At 43.6% G+C, this 15,424-nt stretch overlaps 1 protein-coding gene across 1 annotated transcript in view; it reads left to right on the top strand.

The window, feature by feature from the left end:
• The window catches only part of METTL14 (methyltransferase 14, N6-adenosine-methyltransferase non-catalytic subunit), a 39,893-nt gene extending 24,763 nt beyond the window's left edge, over nt 1–15,130 (top strand). The window contains exons 7-11 of the mRNA XM_073571861.1: nt 1,796–1,937; nt 5,982–6,074; nt 11,236–11,352; nt 11,852–12,062; nt 14,645–15,130. Of these exons, the coding sequence (XP_073427962.1) occupies nt 1,796–1,937; nt 5,982–6,074; nt 11,236–11,352; nt 11,852–12,062; nt 14,645–14,949 (868 nt within the window). The 3' untranslated portion in view covers nt 14,950–15,130. The remainder of the gene's footprint in view (nt 1–1,795; nt 1,938–5,981; nt 6,075–11,235; nt 11,353–11,851; nt 12,063–14,644) is intronic.
• Nucleotides 15,131–15,424: the final 294 nt, after the last annotated feature.

The raw sequence follows: 15,424 nt of genomic DNA, 5'->3' as shown, positions 1-15,424 counted from the left end.
TTTGCAAGCGTAATTAGCTTGCAGAATGCTAGCGTTTTCCAAGCGATCTGTAGCATCGCTTGGAGAACTGATTGACAGGTTGGTCACACTCGTCAAACATAGTGTTTGACGAGTGTGACCAACTTTTTACTTCTGAGGTTGCCTATGCAGCATCAGTAGTAAAAGATAAAATGTAAAAAAAAAAATATAAAATGGTGTTATTCTTACCTTCCGATGTCCCGCGCAGCCTTCCCGCCTCTCTCCACGCTCCCGTTCCCAGTAATCCTTTGCGAAAATGCCCGTGATGACGTCCGTTCTCGCGGGATCGCGACGTCTTGCGAATGACTGCAAGACTTCGCAATCCCGCGAGAACGGACGTCATCGTGGGCATTTTCACAAAGGAGTACTGGGAACGAGAGCGTGGAGAGAGGTGGGAAGACTGCGCGGGACGTCGGAAGGTAAGAATAACAATATTTTTTATTTTTAAATTCTATTTTTTACAGGGATATGGTACCCACAGCCTGGAGGACAGTCTCCTCTCCTCCGGACCGTGGGTACCATCCGCAAATGTTCTGCTTACTTTTCGCATGGTGTGCACAGCCACATGTGGGAAGTAAGCGGAACAATGCATTCCTATGGGTGCGGGATCGCCGCGATTCCGCAAAATTAATGAGCATGCTGCGTTTTTTACCGCGAAGCGATTCCGGCGCGGTAAAAACAATAATACCTCTATGGGCCTTTGAAATTGGCGACACAGCCAAAATGTGTTCTTTAGAAGTGTCTGGAGGTTTTTTATTCACCACTTAAATTAAAAAAAAAAAAATCTATGCACACTTGGTATTGCCATATTTGTACTGGTAATGTCATTTTTATCGTCCAGTGAATACCATAAAAACTAACAACTCGTCCTACAAAAACAAGCCCTGATATCACAATGTCTACTGAAATATTAAAAAAATAAAGATATCGCTCTTGGAAGAAGGCACAGAAAAAAATGAAAGCACAAAAAATGAAAAAGTCCCTGTTCCTTAAGGAGTTGATGTCTCTGGCGTCTCCTCTTCCGTTAGCGCTGTGTGCTGCAGGGCCGCTGTAGTAAGTTGTGCCGTTATGGATGGCTCTATACTGCTTTGCTTCCATTATTCAGCTTTTCAGCTGCTAGCCAACTCTTGATCGCTCCCTGGTGGCAGTACCATGCTGTTGCAGCAGCTCAGAATTTATTCTTCTGTGTTAGCGCCATACAAGCTTCTGCCTATAATGTTGGTATCACTTTTACAGGTTTGAAATAATCCTTGAATCCATGGTCAGTTTTGTAGATAATAGATTTTTCAGGCTTTTTTCTTTTTGTCTTGTTTTTTTGTGGAGGCAGCTGGGAAAGGATAAAAATTGGACAGTTTTCTTTTTCGTGTCAGAAAAGAGCTATTCCGCCATTCTGAGCAGAATCTCGCCACTATATTCCACAACCTGCTCGTAGATCGCAGTCACTCCTGTCAGTCCGATCCATATTGTGGTTCCCAATCTTATTTCACTATGCGGATGACCGATTTCATACAAAGCCGTCGTTCTGCATCGCTGCCACCTGAGGGCCGGGTCTTACATCACTGGGTGGGCACAAAAATGTACATAGAGTTCACCAACCAAAGCTGTACTGATAGAACTTCTGTCAATCGGAGGAATTTCCCAGTTGTTTCTCCCTTCTCGCTCTTCTGCTCTTCCAGAATGTTTTATTACATGACAGGTAATATATCTGCCGGATTATTAGACTTTGTGGTCAGATGGAAGGAATTTCACCATTTTATTTCCCGTTTTGCCGATGCAGGTACTTACAAGCTGACCTGGAGACTTTTGATCTGAGGGAGTTAAAGAGCGAGTTTGATGTCATCCTCCTCGAACCGCCACTAGAGGAATATTACAGAGAAACCGGCATTGCCGCCAATGAAAACTGGTGGACCTGGGAAGATGTAAGTGATGTATTCAGATGAAACTATTAGAGCCTAAATACTTATTTGCGTTTTTTTTTTTTTTAAGACACATTTATTAATTTATTGTAAAGTTTTGGGAACCATCCAATAATGAATCCGGACTTGAGTCTCTGAAGTTGTTGGGTCACAATATCCCCTATTGACCGAGATATAGGCAATATCCCCATAAGAAACGAGTTAGTCTGTTTATTAATGACTTGCTCTGATCCCAGGAGTTTTGGGATCTTAATAGATAACGGTGAATGTGCCGATGCCGACGGCACATCCAGATCTTCTTGCCACCCAGTGCTTTTTTTGCAGTCTCCTTTCCTGGTCTGCTCATTCAGTCACGAGAGGCAGAAAGTCGCAGTATAAGAGCAGATTGTCGATCTGTCCCATCAGATTTCAGCTTTGACCAAAGGTTAATTCTGTCTCCAACCTGTTAGCACAGGGCGAGATCAATCTCCTTCCTCTGTTTGTAGGGAATCCATATCAGCAAAAGAATTGAGTTCTGCCTGAAAGTGCCATGTTCTAATTAGGCATCTTGATCCATTTTCTTCAGCTGATGGAGGTCACAGCTTTCCAAATTATGATCTGCCATGTATTTGGACTAGTTTACTTTGCTTCTGTCATGTATTCAGCTGCTTAACATTTGAATAAAAAACATAGAAAATGATCTTGTTTTCTCATTTTCCCTTGGCATGGCTGCACAGTTCCCAACTTATACCATTGTCCTAGCTGCCTCTACAATACATTATCAATTTTTTTGTATTTATTCTCATGTAAGTAAATAATCACCGACATTAGTTGCTCCCCAAATTTATAGATATTTGTGTTTGGATATTTTCAGCTGTTATTGTGGTGGATTTTATTAAAGGGAGTCTGTCTGTTCAAAATGACTGCTCAAACCAAGCTGAGGTACTTGGTGCCCCCTTAGCATGGCCTAACAGTTCAGTGCTCCTTCCCACCCACTGGTTTTCCATCTGCGTCTGCCCGCCTCTTCCTTGATTGACAGCTTTGGCTAATAGGAGGCAGAGAAAGGAGGAGAAAGATGGAAAATATATTTGTGGTAAGGTGCATTGAACTACTCAGCCACACAAATGGTGTACCGAGAACCAGTGCTTGGTTTGAACAGTCATTTTGTAGTGACAGACCGCCATCAGGGGCTTATCTGCAGCATTCTGTAATGCTGTAGATAAGCCCCTGATGAAACCTGAAAGAGAAGAAAAACACGTTAGATTATACTCACCGGGGGATGTGGTCGGGTGCGGTGGGTATCGCGGTCCAGTCCGGCGCCTCCCATCTTCATACGATGATTTCCTCCTTGCTTCTCCCTCGGCTCCTGCGCAGGCGCACTTTATCTGCCCTGTTGAGGGCAGAGTAGAGTACTGCAGTGTGCGGGTGCCGGGAAAGGTCAGAGAGGTCTGGCGCCTGCGCACTGCAGTACTCTGCCCTCAACAGGGCAGATAAAGTACGCGTGCGCAAGAGCCGAGGGAGAAGCAAGGAGGAGGACATCATATGAAGATGGGAGGCGCCGGACGGGATGGCGACACCCATCGGACCGGACGCCGGGGTGAGTATAATCTAACTCTTTTTTTCTGATGGCGGTGCCGGTAGCTGATCGGGCTAAAAGGCTAAAATGGGGGTGACATGTCCCCTTTAAGGAAACCAAATTGTTCTTTATTTACGCTCCCCAGGTCCAGCGTGATGTCTCTGTCGCGCCTTCTGGTGTCTAATATTCGCTGCAGCGCTCATCTCACGTTGACAGTGCTGTAGCCAATTGGTGAGCGAAGCAGATCGTGACATCAACTCAAGCATTGCTGCTGAGTTCAATGATTGGCTGCAGTGCTGTCGACATGTCGTCAGCGCTGCAGACAACAACGAACACCGAGAGCAGTGGTGGTGGGGTTTTTTTCTGGAAAGCCCCTTTAGATATTACAGTGTTTCTTGGTCTTCCTGAGAGATATGCTCTCCTCTGTGGTTTACAGATAAAGTTTTAGAAGGGGGATTCTCCATTAACCCCTTTCTGACCTTGGACACAATAGTACGTCCAAGGTCAGATCCCCCGCTTTGATGAGGACTCCGGCGGTAAGCCTGCATCAAAGCCGGGACATGTCAGCTGTTTTCAACAGCTGACAGGTGTCCGCAATAGGCGCAGTTGGAATCGCGATCCACCCGCGCCTATTAACTAGTTAAATCCCGCTGTCAAACGCGGACAGCGGGATTTAACCAGCGCTTCCGGCTGCGCGGCCGACATGCGCACATCGCCGACCCCCTGTCACGTGATTGGGGGTGAGCGATTCGTTGCCATAACAAACTCAGGTATCCTAGAAACCGCTATGGTTGTTGATGAGGTATTGCTATGAGCGCCACCTGGTGGTCGGCGCTCATAGCAATGCTGTAATTCTGCTACATGTAGGCGATCTGCTCATCGCCTATATGTAGCAGAGCCGATCGAGTTGTGGATGCTTCTAGCCTGCCATAGAGGCTATTGAAGCATGCTAAAATTTGAGAAAATGTTTTAAAAAAATATGAAAAGAATAAAAAAATATAAACGTTTAAATCCCCTTTTTCGCCTCATTCTAAATAAAACTAAAAAAAACCTCACACATACACATATTAGGTATTGCCGCGGTCATAATCGCCCGATTTATCAATAAAAGAAAGCATTAACCTGATCGCTGAACGGCGTAGTGGGGAAAAAAATCAAAACGCCTGAATTATGTTTTTTTGGTCGCTGCGACATTGCATTAAAATGCAATAACGGATGATCAAAAGATCGTATCTGCACAAAAATGGTATGATTAAAAACGTCAGCTCGGCATGCAAAAAATAAGCCCTCACCCAATCCGAGAGCATGAAAAATGGAGACGCTACGGGTATCGGAAAATGGCGCAATTTTTTTTAACAAAGATTGGAATTTTTTTTCACCACCTAGATAAAAAAAGAACCAAGACATGTTTGGTGTCTATGAACTTGTAATGACCTGGAGAATCATAATGGCAGGTCAGTTTAAACATTTAGTGAACCTAGCAAAAAAGCCAAACAAAAAACATGTGAGATTGCAAAAACAAAAAGTTCACCGCGCTAAAGTTGCTGCTATATGGGTGAAAAACTGCCTGCTTGCAATAAATGATGGCTGAAGGGATATAGATAATGCGGTATATAAATAGTAATAAACCTAGTAATAAACCTGCCTACCTTAAGATGAACTGATTCTCCAACCAGGTAATGACAACAAAGTTATATGGGGGGTCATGTGAAATAAAACGCTGAGTGACTGATCCCCGTAAATAAATGCTACAGGAAAGTCCTGGGCGCCGGGGCAGGGAGATGTAAACTGAGCCATACACCGGTAATCACACAGGATCACACCGACACATGAGATGGAATGAGTGCACCGGGTAGAGGGAGGCTGGGGACCGGAGAGCATCCTCCCCTCGATGGAACCCACCTAGTCCTCACCAAGAACTTGATGCACGCGGCGTGCGCCGGCCGGGAGACGCCGCTGACAGTGTCGGATTGTAGAGGTGGCGTGGTCTGGGTGACATCACCTAGAACTGGGAGCTGAGAGACGGTACTCACATGGCCATATTGACGTAAAAATAAATAAGTTGTGGCTCTGGGAAGAAGGGGAGCGAAAAACAAAAGCACAAAACCAAAAAAAGCTGAGGTCATTAAGGGGTTAAACCAGACGATCCGTATAATAACCTGATCACAGAACAATCGAGTCTAGGAATTTGCTGATGGAGAAACCATTTCAGCGGCTCCATCTTGCCATGGAAACGTTTTCTTCTCCAATTTGGCTACAGCTCTTTAATCAGCAGCGATCACTCTTTTCAGGACCATGTTGGAATCTTCGCCTTTCTAGTTTCCATTCGTCGCCCTCATATGTATGGAGCCACATCTGCTGCACATTACAGTTTAGTCCTGATGTCAGCCTTGGTGCTATTATAATGGGAGCGCTGGGGCTTGATGACCTGTAACACATGTCTGCACCTTATAAAGTAAGTCATTAATCCTATAGTCTCTGTTCTGTTGTAGATAATGAAACTAGATATTGAAGGCATTGCAGGTTCCAGGGCCTTTGTGTTCCTTTGGTGTGGCTCCGGAGAAGGTCTGGATTTTGGAAGGATGGTAAGTGGGATAATCCTTGTTATAGAGCTGCAGCTGGGGGCCTCTTCCTGCCTGTCACATACACTGGACATATTGTATAATATATTCCTGTTATCAGACGTGGCCATGTGTACCGTGTGTACTTGTGAAGGCAGGTGTTTCATTATACAGTCTACACTGGCCGCATCACGTGGACTAGTTTCCAATAGGATTTTCATCCTGGCAGAATTTAGAATTTAATTTTTAAGATGACAAAGTGAATCTGTCATTGTAGTCTGAATGATTAAAGCGTACAACTCTCATGATTAGCCATGGATTAAAGGTACGCTGTCAGTTTGGCCTTGCTGTGTAATTTAAAGGTGCCATAGATGGGCCGACCCAGGTTGTTAAATAGCCTCTCATTGGCTACATAAAAAGGCATATGAACACTGCGCACAGTATGGTTATTAATAAGACTATAGTGTATCCCATTACAGGCCGCACTGATTGGGACCTCGTACAATACTACTAGGTATTGAGTAACGTACAGGTGTTATATATATTAACCCCTTCCTGACCTTTGACGCCACATAGGAGTCATGAAAAGTTGTGCCAATACGACCCATGACGCCTATGTGGCGTCATGAATTGATTGCCCCCCTGCGGGTCAGGTGACCGGGGTGACTGAAAGGTCACCCGACCCGCACATACAGGACCCTTTATAGTTAATCCCAGGGGGCGTGGCTTAGCCCCCACGTGCCTACGATCGCTCTGATTGGCTTTTAAAAGTGAAACAGCCAGTCAGAGCGATTTGTAATATTTCACCAATGAAATTTGGTGAAATATTACAATCCAGCCATGGCTGATGCGGCAATGGCATCTGCCATGGCTAGAGATCGAGACCCGCCCCCCCACACCGACTGGCGGGGCGATCGGCCACCGACGGGCGGCGGCTATCTGACGCCGCTGTTAACATCAGCTCCCCGCTCCCTCCCACCTTCCGATCCCCCCTCACCCCCCACGGTGCCTGCAAAGTCCCTCTGGCCGTCCCGGTGTCCCGCCGTCCCGGATCATGGGCACTGTCATCTTGGAAAATGGCGGGCGCATGAGCAGTGCGCCTGCCGGAATTTGCCGGCTGCAGATTCATTTTTTCATTTTGATCACTGTGATTAAACTCTCACAGTGATCAAAATAAAAAAAGTAAATACAGCCCCCCTTTATCACCCTAATAGTCAGGCACAAATAATAAAATAAAAAATATATATATTTTTCTATTAGGGTTAGAATTAGGGTTAGGGTTGAAATTAGGGTTAGAAATAGGGTTAGGATTGGCGTTAGGGTTGGAATTAGGGTTAAGATTAGGGTTAGGGGTGAGATGAAGTTGGGATTAGGGTTAGGCTTGTGGTTAGGGTTAGAGTTGGGATCAGGGTTAGGGGTGTGTTGGGGGAGTTCAAGTTAGAATTGAGGGGTTTCCACTGTTTAGGCACATCACGGGGTCTCCAAATGCGACATGGCGCCACCATTTATTCCAGCCAATTTTGCGTTCAAAAAGTCAAACCGTGCTCCCTCCATTCCGAGCCCCGACGTGTGCCCAAACAGTGGTTTACCCCCACATATGGGGTATCAGCGTACTCGGGGGGAAAAATTGCACAACAACTTTGGGGGTCTAATTTCTCCTGTTACCCTTGGGAAAATAAAAAATTAAGAGCAAAAAAAAATATTTTTGTGGAAAAAAAATGATTTTTTATTTTCACGGCTCTACTTCTGTGAAGCACTTGGGGGTTCAAAGTGCTCACCTCACACCTAGATAAGATCCATGGATGGTTTAATTTCCAAAAAGGGGTCACTTGTGGGGGGTTTCCACTGTTTAGGCACATCAGAGGCTATCCAAAGGCAACATCACGCACGTGGACCATTCCATCAAGTCGGTATTTCAAAACGTTACTACTTCCCTTCCGAGCCCCGACGTGTGTCTAAACAGTGGTTCCACCCCACATATGGGGTACCAGCGTACTCAGGACAAACTAGACAACAACTTTTGGGGTCCAATTTCTCCTGTTACCCTTGTGAAAATAAAAAAAAATTGCGGGCTAAAAAATCATTTTTTGAGGAAAAACAAAAGATTTTTTATCTTCACGCCTCTGCGTTATAAACTTCTGTGAAGCAATTAGGGGTTCAAAGTGCTCACTACACATCTAGATAAGCTCCTTAGGGGGTCTAGTTTCCAAAATGTGGTCACTTGAGGGGGGTTTCTACTGTTTAGGTACATCAGGGGCTCTGCAAACACAACATGACGCCCGCAGAACATTCCATCAAAGTCTGCATTCCAAAATGGCGCTCCTTCCCTTCTGAGCTCTCCCAAGCGCCCAAACAGTGGTTCCCCTCCACAAATGGTGATCGGTGTACTCAGGACAAATTACACAACATCTTTTGTGGTCCAATTTCTCCTGTTAGCCTTGTGAAAATAAAAATAGCGGGCTAAAAAAAATCATTTTTGAGGGAAAAAAATGATTTTTTATTTTCACTGCTCTGCGTCGTAAACTTCTGTGAAGCACTTGGGGGTTCAAAGTGCTCACCACACATCTAGATAAGTTCCTTGAGGGGTCTTGTTTCCAAAATGGGGTCACTTGTGGGGGAGCTCCAATGTTTAGGTACACAGGGGCTCTCCAAACACGACATGGTGCCCGCTAACGATTGGAGCTAATTTTCCATTCAAAAAGTCAAATGGTGCTCCTTCCCTTTTGGGCCCTGCCGTGCGCCAAAACAGTGGTTTATGACCACATATGAGGTATCTGTGCACTCAGGAGAAATTGCTCAACAAATTTTAGGATCCATTTTATCCGATTGCCCATGTGAAAATGAAAAAACTGAGGCTAAAAGAAAATTTTTGTGAAAAAAAGTCCTTTTTTTACGGATCAATGTGTGAAGCACCTGGGGGTTCAAAGTGCTCACTATACATCTAAATAAGTTCCTTCCTTGGAGGGTCTAGTTTTCAAAACGGGGTCACTTGTGGGGGAGCTCCAATGTTTAGGCACACAGGGACTCTCCAAACGCGACATGGCAACCACTAAATATTCCAGCATATTTTCCATTCAAAAAGGCAAATGATGCTCCTTCCCTTCTGAGCCCTGCCGTGCGCCCAAACAGTGGTTTATAACCACATATGAGGTATCGGTGTACTCAGAAGAAATTGCCCAACAAATTTTAGGATCCATTTTATCCTGTTACCTATGTGAAAGTGAAAAAATTGATGCTAAAAGAAAATTTTTGTTGGAAAAATTAAAATGTCCATTTTTTCTTTCCACGTTGCTTTAGTTTCTGTGAAGCACCTGAAGGGTTAATCTTCTTGAATGTAGTTTTGAATAGCTTGAGGGGTGTAGTTTTTAGAATGATGTTACTTTTGGGCATTTTCTGCCGTATAGACCCCTCAAAGTGACTTCAAATGTGAGGTGGTCCCTAAAAAAAATGGTTTTGTAAATTTTGTTGTAAAAATGAGAAATCGCTGGGCAACATTTAACCCTTATAACTTCCTAACAAAAAAAAAATTGTTTCCAAAATTGTGCTGATGTAAAGTAGACATGTGGGAAATGTTATTTATTAACTGTTTTGTGTCACATAACTCTTTGGTTTAACAGAATAAAAATTCAAAATTTGAAATTTTCAAAATTTTCACCAAATTTCTGTTTTTTTCCACAAATAAACGCAAAATTATCGACCTAAATTTACCACTAATATGAAGCCCAATATGTCACGACAAAACAGTCTCAGAATTGCTAGGATGCGTTGAAGTGTTCCTGAGTTATTACCTCATAAAGAGACACTGGTCAGAATTGCAAAAATTGGCCAGGTCATTAAGGTCAAAAGAGGCTGGGTCATGAAGGGGTTAATCGGCTTATTCTACTGCACTTAAAGGGGTTGTCCCACTAAAAAAGTACCATACATTTTAAACAATACATCTTAGATTATTAATAGATTCCACAATTGGTTGTGACCAAGAACTGGATCGTCGAATAGATCAAGTAAGACCGTACATAGCAGAGGCACATTTATAAGATTGTTCTCTGCACAGGAACATTTGTTTTAAACACCCTCAATTTTGAACCTCATTTTATTCCAAGATTTTTTGATTACAATCTACTTTTATCATTGGACAACCCCTTTAAATTTCACAGCATTGACAAGTAGATGGTTCCCTTTAAACTAGTTATAGCGGGTGGCTTAGTACACAAACTGAAACTATCGGCTCTACATTACTGCTTGCTTTGTAGTCCTATTCTTTGTTGCAGTATTATTTTTAATGGTTGTGCTCAGGACGTACAATTGCAGACAATATTATTCAATCCCCCCTTTGAACTTCGGTTTATTTTTAAATGTACTAACTTTTGGCCATTGCCCATGAGGAATGGGCTGGGATTCCTCAGTAATGCCACAATGTGGTGAGTGGTTATACCTCACATCTGCAGCAGATTATAGCAGCCAAAGGTGCTGTACTAAAGACGCTTGTCACGACGGGGTTGAATAATTCTGAGACTGCAGTCGTCAATAAAAGTGGGATTTTGTCTAACACTTGGGTAAACCACTTATCATATTAGAGTAATGGCTCATTTCTTGCTAAAGGTTACTGAATGTGGGGTCAATTTGCAGAACACAGGTCACCTCTTTCTTGTAGTGAACAATGGTTGCAGTATAATCCCAGAAGTGCCATGTTCACACGTTGCAGGAAATTGCCGCTAATGATTGTCCCATAAATCTGCTTTGCGTGTGATTTTCGCCTTGCTCCATTACAATGATTTGTATAGCATGAAAATCAGCCGCCTCCAATAGAAAAACAGTGGAAATGTGAAAGCTGCTTTTCTATTGGAGAAGGCTGATGGACAGGTTGGGTCACATGTTCATCTACCGTGAGCCATTTCGAGGATAGGAGAGCTGTTCTGTCTGTAAGGAAGGCTAGTGACAAGTACAGGAGGAGATCCTGGAATACTACTATTACTGTCCCATAATCATGTCCCCAGCAAATTGTTACCCAACCCCTTTTAATTTCTCATATAAATAGAATTTTCTTTCTTAGCCAAGTAGTGAAGTGAGGTCTCTTCCATCTGCTCTGCCGTCATGTCTCTGGGGAGGGTGCAGTAATCTCGTAGCTTGCCTCTGTCAGCTATTTAATGTTTTATTTCACACTACTTTTTGTGGTTGATACCGGCAGTGCTTACGGAAGTGGGGCTTTAGACGATCTGAAGACATTTGTTGGATAAAAACTAATAAAGACAATCCTGGCAAGACCAAGACCTTGGACCCTAAGGCAATTTTCCAGAGGACAAAGGTACAGCGTTCCCATCTGTCACTAGAATGAGACATTTGTAGGATAAACAAGATTGTGTCTATCTTTGAGCAGCACAAATCGGCGCCGTATCCTTTAAATCATCACGCCGGCGATGGGATGTGTGCTGTGATTCCAGCAATATATAGAATGGTAACGTGTGGCAGTATTATAATGTAGTTCTAGCGAGGAAGCTCTCGAAGCCTGCTCCTGGAGGTGATGGATGTCTTCATTTTTTAATGTGATGATGAAAAAATTATAGAAGCGGTGCATCATCCTGACACCTATCTGTCTGCACATTATAGCAGGTGACCATTTCATAAATCTTGAAAGAAAGCTGTAAGAAAAGCAATTTTTATACAAGCAATAATGTTCCAAACTTCAGGAGAAAGCACATCTGAGGCAACTTTCACTATGCAAGTCTTCATGAATAGCGCTTGTCATATGTCCGCTTTCACCGCAGACTTTCTACATGATGGCTAATGAGCACTTCTTCTCACAGGAGCACTGCCTTATGGGCATTCGAGGAACTGTGCACCGGAGCACAGATGGCGACTTCATCCATGCCAACGTGGACATTGATCTCATCATTACAGAGGAGCCAGAAATTGGAAACATTGAAAAGCCTGTGGAGATCTTTCACATTATCGAACACTTCTGTTTGGGACGGAGGCGGCTGCACCTCTTTGGCAGAGATAGCACCATTAGACCCGGTAAGAGTAAAGCTGTGGTCTTTTGACTCACACATATAGTATACAGCAGTGTACACATAATGCAGTCATGTCTTGACCTGTCCCATGGAGGTGCCTAGAGTGATGGTCTTAAGAAGAATGACCTTGGTACTCCAGTGATAGATGTGAAGATATAATGCAATTCAAATCAACATAGGATGTTTAGGTTCAGACAGTTGGACTTTCATTAGACAGACTGTCAATGTATAAGGAGTGATAAGTAATGTCTGAAGAAGACTACAGTCAGGGCTTGCAGTTCTTACATGCTACTTCTCACTCTGCATGCATTGACAATCAATCTGATGGCGGCCCAGCTGTATGGACCGAAACATCCTATGTTGATTTGAATTGCATTAAATTTTCACAGCGATCACTGCAGTGCCGAGTTTTTCTTCTTGACATCTATGCGGTTTGGAACCGTATTCGAGCACCTGTCCTACAGTCCAGGAATGCGAAATAGCTACACAGTAATGTGATTGTGATAAAACTAACAGCCTCCACCACAACTGATTGCTACAGGTATGGCTTTTGTCACCCTTGCAAACTGCTGAAGTGTTATGATCTTACTTTGCGTAGAGGTTATTTGTATATTTTTCCTGGGAGCATTGCGGGGCTGGTGAGAGTCTTTACACCAATGTGTGCTCTCATTAAGGTAAAAATGTACTTCTGAGACCCTCTAGTGAGGACCTTCCATTTTGCCTGCTAGTCTCCTTCTCTGCATTGATAAGGGATAACTTAACCATGATACAGCAATGTTAGGTTCAGTATAAGGGGATGGATATATCCACACATAACTGGGGTTATGAGTATATGTGGAATGTCCTGTACATAGGCTGATTATGATGTAGATCAAGTACATGTGTTTCATCTGAAATGGCTTGCCATGCCTTCAGTCCTGCCCACCCATGTGATCACACAAATGCTTTATCCTGGATTAGTTTAACATTTAAAGTTAGTTGCCCATATCCAAGATGGCAATCGCTAGTCTAGTGAAATGTGCATCATTAGAGTTCTGGCGCTCTGTTTTTTGTGATCACACTGATCGTGCCCCCATCCTCCTCTGTATGCGGGAAATGGGGGCATTTCACCTGTGTAAGATTCCCGTGAAAGAAGGAGGGATATCCAGACATGGTAATGAAAATCTTATTGTTACACATCTGTATAGCAGAGTATATAAGAGACTGGAGGTGAGATTAATCCCCCTTTCCCCACCATCCACCCCAGCAATCTGTGCCCTACACCCAACCATCTGGTGAGATCTCCCCTGTAACTGTATTTCACTACTACTGTAATGTTTTTTTTTTCGTTTTTTTTACTCATTGGGAAATACTAACTTGCAAGGTTTTTATGCTCATTTCCACTATAACCATTGTTCTCTGGGGGAATTTACTTTTTCCTCCGGATAATGTTGCTCAATCATAAACAGCAAACTTTATAAGCTAATATCACTGCAACAGAGGCACATAATTAAAAAATGTTTTATTCACATTTTCATGCATGTCCTCTCTAATGTAGATTTTCTGATGATTACACTGAGAGATCATAACTTATTGTATAGTTGAAGGGAATTGTCAGTATTCAACTTTCTTGAATAATGGGAAATCTATATGCTTCCTCTTATTCATTGTGCCGGAGTCTCTTAAAGGGAATCTGTCACCCTTTTTTTGGCTTTGCAGCTGCTGGCATAGACATCGGGGGCTTATCTAAGCCTCCGATGTAACCTGAAAGAGAAGAAAAACACGTTATATTATACTCACCGAGGTGGGTGGTCCGGTCCGATGGGTGTCGCCGTTCCGTCCGGCGCCTCCCTTCATGCGATGACGTCCTCTTCTCCCATCCTGTAATGGCTCCGGCGCAGGCGCACTGCTCTTCCCTGTTGAGGGCAGAGCAGAGTCCTGCAGTGTGCAGGCGTCGGGAGAGGTCTGGCGCTTGCGCACTGCAGAATTCTGCTCTGCCCTCAACAGGGCAGAGCAATGCGCCGGAGCCATTTCAGGACGGGAGAAGAGGACGTCATCGTATGAAGAAGGGAGGCGCCGGACCGGACCGCCCACCTCGGTGAGTATAATATAACGTGTTTTTCTTCTCTTTCAGGTTACATCGGGGGCTTAACTACAGCATTACGGAATGCTGTAGATAAGCCCCCGATGTCTATGCCGGCAGCTAATAGGGGATAAAAAGGGTGACAGATCCCCTTTAAAGGGGTTGTCCATTACGAGGACAACCCATTTTTGATCTAAATGTTTGTTCCTGATAAAATAGAAAAAAAACACCTTATACTCTCCTCCCATGCCGACGCCGTTCCAGCGTTGTCGGCTCTCGCGGAACCATGGCTCCCGTGTGAGTGCATGACACGATGTGCCTGGTGCCCAATCAGCGCTGACATCATCGCTTTCAGACTAATTGAATATGAAGAGGAAGCCAGGGCTGCAGCTGCTCTCTCACTTTTATATTTTATTGGAACCAAACATTTAGATCAAGAAGGGATGACCCTAGTAGTGGACAACCCATTTAGGTTCATTGGTTTGTGAAATCAATCAAAACCTTTTTTTAATCTGATTTCCTAGGGTGGCTTACTGTGGGGCCTACACTGACAAACAGCAACTTCAACTCTGAGACATATGGGACCTATTTTAATGCTCCTAATTCTACTCTAACTGGCTGCACTGAAGAAATTGAGAGGCTTCGACCCAAAACACCTCCCCCCAAATCAGACCGTGGCTTTGGAACAGCTAGAGGCGGTGGTCGTGGGGGACCCTCAGTCGGTAGAGGAGAACGAGGTCGAGAGCGGAACAGAGGAAGCTTCAGAGGAGATAGAGGAAACTTCCGAGGTCGGGGAGGTCCACACAGAGGTGGATTTGCACCTCGTTAATTCATTCCTAGGAGAGGCTTCAAACTTTTCTTTTTGTTCTCATGTAACAAATGAAATAATGGTAAAGCAAGAAAAAAAGATTTTTTTTTTTCATGTAATGTAAGTTTTTAAAATTTCATTTAATAGGACGTTGCCAACTTTTTAATATTTTTTTTAAATAAAAATATGAAATGGCTGTTCACATTTTTGGATTGAATGTTTATAATATTGGTAAAGTTATTCTTGAAGGCGAGGATGAAAATTGTCCCATATTGATGCTACATGACCCAGAAAAGGATTTTTCACCCAGAACATCTTTGGATGGTAATTCTAGACACATGCTGGTCTGTCATTGAATTTTACCTATGTATATTAGGGAAGCCTCCACATGCCACTTATAACTCGTGTACACTTTTCTGAAGTGCCAAACAGATGAAGAGAACCCAATGTCCTAACATTTATGGGGGACACAGATGGCAATATCACTCCTCTTTTC

Source organism: Dendrobates tinctorius, unplaced genomic scaffold (genome assembly GCF_039654945.1).
Source record: "Dendrobates tinctorius isolate UK_male_01 unplaced genomic scaffold, ASM3965494v1 ptg000030l, whole genome shotgun sequence".
Taxonomy (NCBI): domain Eukaryota; kingdom Metazoa; phylum Chordata; class Amphibia; order Anura; family Dendrobatidae; genus Dendrobates; species Dendrobates tinctorius.
The sequence above is the reverse complement of the archived record's forward strand: the minus strand, read 5'-3'. Positions and strand labels throughout refer to the sequence as shown.